At 38.5% G+C, this 12,334-nt stretch overlaps 1 protein-coding gene across 6 annotated transcripts in view; it reads right to left on the bottom strand.

The window, feature by feature from the left end:
- Positions 1–12,334, bottom strand: part of eps15l1a (epidermal growth factor receptor pathway substrate 15-like 1a) — a 366,481-nt gene that overhangs the window by 219,988 nt on the left and 134,159 nt on the right. For all 6 annotated transcript variants that reach the window (XM_060846401.1, XM_060846406.1, XM_060846402.1 and 3 more), the window contains 2 exons: positions 11,408–11,562; positions 9,506–9,662 (listed from right to left, as the gene is read on the bottom strand). In XM_060846401.1, coding sequence (XP_060702384.1) covers positions 9,506–9,662; positions 11,408–11,562 — 312 coding nt within the window. The remainder of the gene's footprint in view (positions 1–9,505; positions 9,663–11,407; positions 11,563–12,334) is intronic.

Here is a 12,334-nt window from a genome sequence, read left to right as displayed (position 1 = left end):
TATTGGAAACTAGTACTTGACTATTGCTGAAAAAGACATATTTTGTCAAAGCTTTTGGCCTGCACTCATCAGGATAATTCACAAGAACATTAATAAAGGGCGAAACTAACAGTTACACTGTGCAGGAGAGCTGTTCTGATTGGTTGGCAAGTGGACTTCAAGTGGTCAAGGCATTGCCACAGGTTAACCCTGCAAGGTTTAAAATCTAAAAATCTGGATGCCAACGGTCAAATTATAAACAAGTGCATTCGCCATGGCAATGTCTATATATTGAGCTCAGTGGCACTTGCATCAATCAACTGAACTCCTATGCCACAAATGGCACTGGGACTGAGTCAGTGTTGTGGCTGAACCATCCAAACAAGTAGTGAACATTTTGTCACAATTCTGACTTGAGCCTTGTAAATGGTGCAGAGGCCTTCAGAATGTGAATTCTTGACAGAGGCAGACAGTTTCTATTCTACAGCCTTTGTTGTGACATCACAGTTAGTTCTATTCAGCTCCTGGTTAATGACGATCTAATAAAAACTTGGGTGGGAAGAAGGAAACATAATGCCAGAGATTGTTTAACAATGATGTGGCAAAAATTAGGAGAAGTGTGCATGCTGGGTATATCCAACTACCCAATGGAACAGCCAGTTAGTCTTGATATGTGACATGATGCTCTGAAATGGAAATAGACTAGCTATTGTTTGTACAAGCACTCCCAATCACCAAGAAATTAAATAAATCAGAACATTCTCACTTCAACGGCTACTCAGAAAGTTCTAAAGTCCTCAAGTTGTAACAACAGGTTAAAAAGAGATTTTGGTTCAGATGAAATGAGAGCCCCCTCACCCCACCCCAAACTCAACACAATGTCAAAGCTTGCATAAAGAATGCAAGATACACAGTGATGAACATTTGTGGAACTGCATCCAGGTGTCACTTTATGGTTCCAGAAAACAACAGAAAAGAGAAAAAAACTCAATGGTTTGGTACAGTTGCACCTACGTTTTCATCTGGACTGAAACCAGTGAAGCAAAGCCAAAAAAGACTCCCGGTCACCTACTCCATTTAAAATTCCAATTTAGTGCAATGACTGCTAGTGATTTTAAAAACTAATTAGTATTTTGCAAAAGAAACATCTAACAGAAAGGATTAACAAACACAGAACAGATACCACAAAAATATGCTGGTCATTAAAATTGCCCCATACTTTGCTCACTGTACATATTTTTCATGCATTATAGAGGCATACAAGTCTGATAAATCAATATCCTAATATCATAAGAAATACTTTAAGTCAGTGAACAGTCTGCCTTTCAGCCTCAGTTCCTTGATGCTCACACCAATGCAGATTATTGCAGATGCAACTGTTTAACTTTGGTCTCTGTTTAGACAACTTACATTAAGCCAGATGGGGAAATCAGTCCTGTGTAGTTGCTTATGACAAGGGGTATTTTCTTATGGCAATCAGCACTATTCTACTCCCCATCTTGTTGTCACACCAGCTCCAATTTATCTTTCAATTATGAGCATCTCAGCAGCAAAGTTTGGCATGGCATCAGTGAAGGTAAGCCTTGGCAGCAGGGGATAGGGTCACCGCATCAAAGAAAGTCACACAGTTCAGTGCTTATATCAAGAAATGGCAATCCCATCACAACGCTGATTCTCCAAGACAAAGTCGGTCATTTAGAAAGGAGAACTTGGCAAATTCAGGACTCTATTGACATTTACTTGTGAAATAGGAAACTAACTGTAGCTTAAAAGCAAATTCGTAAATAAAATTCAATTCAAGAACAAAAATGTAAGTTCATGAATGAGAAAAAAGAATGCAGGAACAGAGGTATGAGAATACATAAAGCACAGAGGTTACACAATCATCCCTCAAAATTGCAACAATCTTCCAGGGAACTTGTTATATTCATGATGTGTGAGCAGTTCAAACATTAATAAGGGATCTTAATACAGTAAAAATGGAGAAAACCTGACATGGATTTTAAAATTATTGACTCAAAGGCCAGAGAGACAGAGACAAGCAGAAATTCCTTTTACTCAGCAAGACTTTGAGATTGAAATGCACTGGCTGCAAAAGTGGTAGAATAGTACTTACATAGAATGAAAACATTTGCACTGCTTTGTCAAGAGCATGGGTATGAGAGTATAGCAGATATTTTAATGAGCCAGCAAAGGCATACTATTGTTAATAATCTCCTGCTATATGGCTTAGTTTTATTAAAATAACACCGCCTTTACTTGTCAAATCAGCAGTTTCAGAGATTTCATAAATACAATCTGCTCTGTAAGCCAACAGTAGTGTTCAGCTAAAGGAAGCCCCCCAAAAAAAAGGAAAGCTGGGTAAATACATTTGTCCCTATAAAATGAAATTGCTGAGGATTTTTTAAAAATCTAATATTCTAAACAAATTCTCTATGAACTGTGGCATTGTCAGCTAAATCATGGCATTACATTTTTAATTCCCCTCAGGGAACACCAGCACTTTTACATGTTGCTGTGAATTCAGGGTCAAGCTGAATTCAAGCGACATGGCCAAGCTGACCTTTGAGACTACGTTTTATCAACATTGACTTTAATTTGAGCTCACATTCTGCTGAAAACCAGGATCCAGAGAACACATAAGCTGCAATGGATCATTAGTAAACCTCTGAAATCAAAACTTTTTTTTAATGTTTATCGTAAACTAGGACACAAACAGCCACGTGCTTTGGACTGAATTTTACATGCTTTAGCATTTTGAAACATTGGTTTGAATAGTACAGCCAAGCAACAATAAGCATTGATACAAGCAAATTCAGGTATCCATGCAGAGGCACCTCAATACGTAAATCCAATAAGCATCTCAAGCCTCCTCATTCTGCTGTAATTCTGGTTATACCTCCATGCAATTTGTAAATATCTCACATTATAACAGTAGAGTAGTAACATAGTAGAGCATTCACTAAATAAAAATTAATGATTCATTTATAAGTGCAACTAATTATAAAACAGATCTAGACTGAAAACTACTAAATTCTTTCCTTTATATGTTGAAAATATATACTTGATCTCTCACACACACACACAAAGCTCTGGCTCCCTGTTTATACAAAGGCATCTGGACTCAATGCTGCAAATCACCAAACTGCAATGAAGTGATATATCTGGGTACAAAATCTGACCCATTCACATTGGTCCACTAGTGATAATCAGGTTTTCACCAAAACTTTGCATTATTGTGGGAAACTACAACAAAAATAGACATGATAGTTAGGGTTGGTCCAAATTGTTCCTCACAATTTTGCCTCACTGTAGAAGTTAACATTTTACTACCGAGTAGCTCTGCAATATTGGAAATGGAAAGGCTCTGACTTGAGGCTTTTTTCAGTTCACCCACAAACGAAGTGTTTGCTTGATAACATTCATACAATTGGGTAGGAGGAGAGTTAAAATGCTTATCATAAGTAAATGAAAATGGCAGATGATAAATTGTAAATATATCATGGGCACCTCATAGCTTCAAACAGCATTAGTATAAAAGAGTAATAGAATCAGAGAGATGCCCAACTCATCCATGCTGACCAGATATCCTAAGTAAATCTAGTTTCATTTGCCAGCACTTAGCCCATATCCCTCTAAACCCTTCCTATTCATATACCCATCCAGATGCCTTTTAAATGCTGTAATTGTACCAGTCTCCAATACTTCCTCTGATAGTTCATTCCATACACGTATCACCCTCTGCGTGAAAATGCTGATCTTTAGGTCCCTTTCAAATTTTTCCCGTCTCACCCTAAACCTTTGCCCTCTAGTTCTGGACTCCCAGATCGCAAGGAAAAGACCTTATCTATTTACCCTTCATGATTTTATAAAGCCCTCAGCCTCCAGGGAAAACTGTCCTATTCAGCCTCCCCTTTAAAGCTCAAATTCTCCAACCCGGACAACATCCTTGTAAATCTTTCTGAACCCTTTCAAGTTTCCCAACATCCTTCTAATAAAAACTTTGATACCCTTTCTCACACTGCATACCTAGACAAGGTATTTTGTTTGGCAAAAGAAACTTTACTTAGAGTCCTTGAGCCCTCATTGAGCCCTTAGGATCTGCTTTACCATTCCTCAAATCTATAGAACAGCACAGCTGGTTACATCTCATCTACTTTCAATATATGTGCAACAAAAGATTGTCCAAAGGAATAGAAAGTTGTAATAGAAGTTGAGACACACTATTAAGATGGTTTTACATAGCTTCAATCAGCAGTACTGGCAGAGCATATTCCTCCATTAACATTCTTCAAAAAGAACAGCGATTGGAACCCATAACAAGAAATCACTGATAGTAAAGGATCAACATTTATCTCAAAAATGCTGATTGTAATGAATTTCTGATGCACATGACATTATTTATCCACTATACATGACAACGGTCATCCCTGCCTCTGAGCCAAAAGGTCTAGTTTCAAGTTCGACCTCTCCCTGATATGTGACATTTTATATCCAGACAAAATGATCAAAATAATAACATGACAATCGATACAGTGGCTCTGGTAAAAACCATTGAGTTTCCATTATTGCACTAAACATGAGGACAGACACACCTACAGAGAGGTTATCAACACAACGGTAGTACAGGAGAGTGAGGAGGATGAGATTATCATGATTATCATGTACGACTTCTGTAAACGTGAAGAGCTTCTCTTTATTCTCAGTGGACATGATATCGCTGACTAGGTCGGCTTTTGTTACCATCCCAAAGTGGACTCGAAAAGCTAGTGGTAAGCTGCCTTCCTGGAATGCTGCAATCCATATAGTGTTGCTAGGAAGGGCTTTGCAGGATTTTGACCCAATATTATTCCAATCCAAGATGGTGTATGGCTTGGGAGGAATGATCATATGGTTGAATTCCCATGCATTTAGTTTGGAAGGTGCTGTCAAAGGAGCCTTGATGAATCGCTCTCGTGCAATCTTGTACTTGGCACAGACTGTTACTACTGTCTATCAATGGTGGAGGGTGTGAATGTTTAAGTGGCTGTCAATCAAGCAGATCACTTTGTCTTGAATGGTGTTAAGCTTCTGATTTAGTTCGGGGCCATACTCATTCAGTCCAGTAGACACTAAGTTAACACAATCCTGGCTTATGTCTTGTGGACGACAGACACGCTTTGGGAGTCAGGGGTAAGTCAATCGTCACATAATTTCCAGTGTTTGACCTACACTTGGAGACTTAATGTTTCCACAGTTCAATTTCTGGTCAATGGTAACTCTCAAGATATTTATAAGGGGGACAGGGTGATAGTAATGCCAAGGGAGGACATTCTTCCTTGTTTGAGATAGTCATTGCCTGGCATTTGTCTCGCACCTATGTTGTTTGGTACTTATCAGCCCAAGAACTGAATGTTGTCCAGGTCTTGTTGCATTTGGACAGACTGCTTACAAACCTGAGGAATTTAGCATGTTCCTGAATACTGTGAAATCATTAGCAAATGTCACCATTTATGGCCTTATCATGAAGGGAAGGTCACTGGTGAAGTAGCTGAGGATAGTTTGGCATAGGACCTATCCAGAGGAACTCCTGCAGTGAAGACCTGAGACTATATTGATATACACACACGTATTATGTGAAAAAGCACTAAATTAATATAATTATACAAGTCCACTATAGCAAAAAAACTAATCAAAATTGCCAGCAATATTACTATCTCAATTTAAATTATTAATTTCAGTGCACCAAAATCTAAACCTAAAATTAAAGGCAGCATGAACTGGTGAGTGAATACAGCTGTACCTGAACAAAATAAGTAAAATACTTAATATGAGAAAACCAATAACTTGAAAATTTATTTTAATGAAAATAGTTTTTTTCCACTGATATAAGCAACTACCTATTTAAATATTAATGCAATGAGATCTGTATTTATTTTGCTATTCAAAAGCATCCTTTCATTTAGCCACGAAACTGAGTGTTATTTGTCAAAACCAAAATTGAACCCATATACAAGATTATACCCATATAGCTGGTAGTGACCAGATCACTCACGAGTTTGTTAACATTTAACATGCACAGACTCACAACAGACACAACAATTGGATGAGATTCATTTCAAGCAATGTGCAAGAGGCAATGGTTAGCAAATGTTTAAAGCAGACAGCCCTGATACTATGTTCACAACAAGTTACTCACACGCCTCATTTCTGTTAGTTGCGAAATCTCAGGCCCAACAGGAGTCATGTAGCCTGAGAGGCTCTATAGAGAGAAAGGAATAAAGTAGGTCCACAGATACATGCAAAGATTGTTATCGTAAAAACATCAAGTGTTTTGGCACTGAGCTCACTTCGAGAAAAAAAATCTTAACTTGGTCAAATTCAGCATGATCAAGTGGACAGTAAAATATCAAACTTGGGTAAAATATAAAAATCTGTGTAAAATGAACATCATCTAGAAGCAATTGAATCTGCTTGTGATTTCTTCAATTTATGCAATTTACATCAGCAATCTATTTACACAAATTTGCTGAGCTAAATCAAACACAGTGGAAATCTGTAAATTAATGACACTTTGGGGACTGATCTAAGCTGTCCTTATTTTCAAAATGGTCACTGAGTAATCTTCTAGAATTAAGTGGCAGGCTCTTTATCAAGCACCATCACAGTAGAGAAGCTTTCCTCTCCTAATCCCAAAGGTGAAAGAAGGAAGCAAGACGAAAGGACAAAGGCAGTGGTCTTGACTTGATATGAGTTTCCGAGGTTAACTTTACAACAAGCTGCACCCTGTGCTTTAAGTTTAACTTCTCGCATAGGCATCATCTAATGTTTTTAATTAAGTTGGGGATGGGAAAGTCAGGACCTCATGGTCGATCTCAATTTCATCATCATAGCTTGGGAACTCTGGCACCTCTTGTGCCATTCCAAATGAGATGTGACATCGAGGAGGGAACCAACTAAAGGCAATGAGTGCACTTTGCTCTGAAAGGGTCTTCCTGAGGACCTGCTTTCACATTGCAGGCTTGCCATCAAACAATTAACTTTTTTGGCACCTCAGTTACTCACAATGTGAGTTAAACAAACACGTCATGACTGCACAGTTCAACATAGAGGAGATCAGCATGCACTTTGGAACATTTAAGGCAACAGATGGGGCTAAGGAGGGATTCCACACTGACCTTGCCCAATCTCCAAGCAGGAGACAAACAAATCCTTAAGTGAATGGACAAAAGTTGGCAGATGGGGTATATTGTGAAAAAATGTGAGCTTATCCACTTTGACAAGAAGAAACAAAAAGTAGTATACCATTAAATCACTGCAGATTTCAGTGGCACAGAGGGATCTGGGAATCCTGATGCACGGATAACAGTGTTAGTAGGAAGGTACAGCAAGTGACTACAAGACAAATGGAATGCTGCAATTTAATTCAAGGGAAATGGAATATAAAAGCATTCACTGCAACTGTATAGAGCTTTGATGGGACTACATCTGGAGTACGCAGGTTTGGTCTCCTGATTAGGAAAAAAGATAAAATTGCTTGAGAAGTAGTTCAACTAAGTTCAATTCCAAGGATGAAAGGATTCTCTTTCAAGAAAACAAGTTGAACAAATTAGATCTATTCCCTTTAAAATTTAGACGAACAGGAGGCAATCTTTTGAAGCATTAAAGGCTTCAAAAGGACTACACCAGGTGGATAGGCAAAAGAGGCTTCTTGTGATGAGACTAAAATTTTAGGGCATCGTTTAAGATACTGCCCTCCATGTTAAGGCAGAGGTTAGGAGATTTTGTCTTGCCTCAGTGGATTGTTAGAATGTGGAATTCTCGTCTCCAATTCTCTTCCTCAGAATTGAGGGAAGGCTGGGTCTTTAAATATATTCAAGGCTGAATGAGATTTTTGATAAATAAAGGAGTCAAGGGTTATGGGGTGCAAACACAATCCCCAGACAGGCATTGATCCTACAGAATAGAGGAAGGTGGTCCAAGGACCAAATGGCCAACATAAATCTTATGTTCCATTTATTAAGATCAGCAGCAAAATCCTGAAAAATGTAAACAGAATGCAGACACAGACACAGACAACAGAATTTTTCATAGCTAAGAAAATACCAGCTCAGCCTTCAACCAACTGTGGAAAAGTGTTTTTGAAGACTAGGAGAGAACTACCCTTGCTCCCATAGGCTTTGGAGACTGGGATAACCCACAGCAGTCAACTCAAAGCACAAACTGAAGTACAGGCAGTGTTTTTGTAAAAATCTTAAAGTCTGGTGGACAGATGGCAGTTCAATAAAAGCACCTTCTCTCAAGCCAACTTGTCCAGCATGTTGGCGTTAATCACTCTAAATCAAATTCGCTGAGCAAAATATGTCATTAGTGTGCCTGACACTGGATCCAGCTAGCAATTACTCAATGGAAAACTCAATTGTGGCACTAGATTCCCCAAGAATAATGGAAATATTTTAGGCATGTGCACAAAGTACTCCGAAGAGGTCAAACAACTCCACCAACTCCTGATTTGTGACTAACCAACATGGAGAAGAGTCAATCACGAATGTAACACCCACATCAAGATTCTTCATGGAGAACATTCTGATGACTCAACTTCACCTCAGAGTATGCACAAACACCCAACCCTTCAAACATCACCTGCCCTGCATGTGGTAGATGTGCAGAGCATGCACTACACTTAACAGATTATAGAACACACCATAACTGAGTAGAAGCAATGCATCCTCAATCCTGATGGATTACCTAAGTAAAACATAACTAAGTTTGCAGGTGCTTTAAAAACTTGGTAAGGTAGCACAAAATGCAGTGGACAGTAATAGACTTGAGGAAGTGGTGAAATGGGAAGGCATATACAGATGAAACATTAACAGGGGAGTGTTAAGTGATAAGTTTGTGTCAGTAAAAATGGGAATAGGTTGGTTGGGATACGTGGTACAATTTTAAAAGGGATAAAGAACAAATAAATCTGGGTCTGTATGCAAAAAGCCTTTGAAAATGGTCAGACAAATTAAGAAGGCTCTTAACAAAGGGATTAGTAACTGACAAGATCCTTAGCTTTATCAACAAAGGAATAATATGCACAAGAAAGGAAGTTGGGATAAAATGTTCCTTAAGTACACCCTCTAACTGAAAGAACAAAAGGTATACTTTAATTATTGTCTTCCATAGTCCAAGTGAATACTGAACCTGCCACCCGCATGTCATTGAAAGCCTAGTGGTGATATTTAGTGGCTCACTATTAAACAACTGCGGTTCAGTCTTATGGCTTGATACTTCATGTTGAATTAATGTCTCACTCTGCAGTCTAACCAGAAGATGGGGAGGTCAATACAATAACTGCTAAATAGATCAACAGGCCTAGTTTTCTTCCCACCAATTTTCTTACCCTGCGCCCCACTCTCCTGTGGTCAGTACAGTTCCACAGCTGCTGGCCAAATATTAGGATGACCAGCCCAAGTGATGAAATGTACCAGATCAGACTGGTGTAAAGCTAAGTGAAGCTCATAATTCTAGTCGAGTTGGAGTGGTGTCAAGTACTTACTGATACTGGCGTAGTCCTCTCTGATGGTGGTACCATTTCAGGAGTAAGCATCTGTGGAGGGTCAATTCCTTTGCTGACCTTCTGTTGAATCAGATACATTGCTAAAGCAAACTGTTCCCTGTTCAGTTTCCCTATCTGTTTTGTGTCGGCCAGTGCCCTGTTGGGAAATAGTTTACTAAGTAAAATGAAGGTTCAGTACTGCAACTGCAGCAAAACCATCTCATCTGCTATGCTTAATATAATAACAAACTATTAAAGGAAGATACATGTCAACATATCAGCAGTATAATTTGATGGAGAGGTAAACAACCCAGTCACAGTCTGCAGTAAGGAACATAAAGCAGGTGACTGGAGACAAGGTAAAGAAACCATCTGAAAATGATTCCTGGCTCAGCTGCACAGCTGTGCATTAGTATCTCCTCACAAAAGCAGGTAAAAGATTTGCTGCTGAGTTGCTGACAACAACCTCCTGGCAGCTGAAGGATCACTGCAAGCCTCAGATCGGGACATCTATTTTTAAAAAAATCAATGGGCACTGAGGATCAAACCAATTTATGGCCAGGTGTACATGATAAAACCAACACAATGTAGTTGTATAGTACATTTCTATTCAGTGGACTTCTTTTTAAAAAAAAATTATCAGACTATTTTCAGCTTATCAATTTGCTTTTGACCAAGTGCAGACTGTCCACTTGATAATTTTTGACATGCAGATGCGACACAGCATCAGTACAGTCAATATACGCAACTTAATTAAATCAACATTTTATCTCATAAGCAAGATGATAACCATTTTATTTCCTCCATCTCAAGAGTTTATGGAGTAATCTAATTCAGTTTTTTATGATGATTGAGAGAGTCCATAAGGTAGATACAGTGGCAAGTCCTGACAGTTCAGTCAGTAGAACATCAGACTTTTAATCTGAGGGTGCAAGGTTCAGGTTCTTGGGGTCCTCTTGTGGCATAATGGCAATGTCCCTACCTCCAGACTGAGAGGTCTCGGTTCAAGTCCCAGCTGCTCGAGAGGTGTGCAATCACATCTCTGAATAGGTTAATTAGGAAAATAGGTTAAAATAAAAAGCTGGATTGAAATGATTTCCTCTGGTGTGGCCAATCCAGAGCAAGACAGCATCACATTATAATTGCAGCAATGCAATTGGATGATGATAAAATGCAAATACGCAAAGGTTAGTAGAAATTTGACTTGTCTCTCAAAAAAGCAATTGACTTAAGGGTTTTGAAAAATATCAAAACTCATTAATTGGGAGAAGACAAGATTATTGATGGTTAGGGAAACAAGACAGTTCGACAAAGTTAAGATATAGATTAGCTATGATCTAACTAAGTGGAAGAACAGACTCAAGGAGCTGAATACCTACTCCAATTCAATCCATTAGTAAAATACCATCACTGATTGTGAAGTCAGTTACCTGAAGATACCTTGATCTTTTGTCATAATCTGCTTTGGTTTCCGACAGTGTGATATGTGTGTCACACATTCAGCTATTCACAACTCACCACTTTCTGGCTCAGAAAATTTCAACACTCTGATGTTTGCTGTACTTGTGGAAGGACATTGTGCTGTTGTTCCAAAATAATGGCAGTCTCATGATATTAGCAAACTGACCCATTGAATTCAGTTCAGCATATTTAGAAGTCACCAAAGTTGTAAGTCAGAGGCAGTTAAGGAGATAACTAAAATCTGCTGAAGGTAAGGTTGATTTTTTTTAAACTTTATGCAGTGCAATTATCTGCACAAGACATTTGGTAGAAGATCATGCCAAAGGAGTGCAGGGGAATCTTCACATAATGTCTATTTAGCACACATGACCCGAATACTAGAAATACTTTCATACTAGAAATAAGCTAGGACACTCAGTCTGTAAATTCTAAAGCTCTTACCATATATGAGCCAGGATGTTCTGATGAAGTGCCGATTGCATGAAGATATCTTTGACTTCCAAGCCACTGACATACCCATCCATATCTAAATCTATTTTGAGGAAGATGTCATCATATCGCATTTTGTCATTTGATGGCACAACCCAGTTAACTGGCTGCAACAAACAAGATTGCAATTGAAAATTAAGGGACAAAGCATGGAGGATCACAAATCAGAACACCAAAAAGAACAGTTACCTGATCCATTCCTCAACCAAATCTGATGTGAAACAACTAAGAGGACATGATTTGGAGATGCCGGTATTGAACTAGGCTGTACAAAGTTAAAAATCACACAACACCAGGTTATAGTCCAACAGGTTTATTTGGAAGCACTAGCTTTTGGAGTGCTGTTCCTTCATCAGATGGATGTGGAGAATAAGATTGTAAGACACAGAGCTTATCACAAAAGTTTACAGTGTGATGTAACTGAAATTACATATTGAAAAAGACGTGGATTGTTTGTTAAGTATCTCATCTTTTAGAATGACCATGTTGGTTTCAGTTCTTTCATATATAAATTCCAGAATTTTTTTTTAAAGTATGTTCTCAAGTGAACTTGACCAATTGGTGTCATGTCTGCCCAGATAACGCATTGAAGGTGAGAGTTTCCCTGTGAGGCTGTCTGTGCCACAATATAAAATTCCTCAATATATAATTTCAGTTACATCACACTGTAAACTTTTGCGATAAATTCTGTGTCTTACAATCTTATTCGCCACAACCACGTGGTGAAGGAGCAGCGTTCTGAAAGCCAGTGCTTCCAAATAAACCTGTTAGACTATCACCTAGCATTGAGAGATTTTAAGAGGACAATATTTGATCAATTTCTGTACTTGCAATGAGAGTGATAACTAGAATGAAAGCTAGTCAAATGTACATATATAG

The sequence above is a fragment of the Hemiscyllium ocellatum genome, chromosome 28 (genome assembly GCF_020745735.1).
Source record: "Hemiscyllium ocellatum isolate sHemOce1 chromosome 28, sHemOce1.pat.X.cur, whole genome shotgun sequence".
NCBI classification, from domain to species: domain Eukaryota; kingdom Metazoa; phylum Chordata; class Chondrichthyes; order Orectolobiformes; family Hemiscylliidae; genus Hemiscyllium; species Hemiscyllium ocellatum.
This window is presented reverse-complemented; position numbering and strand designations above follow the sequence as displayed.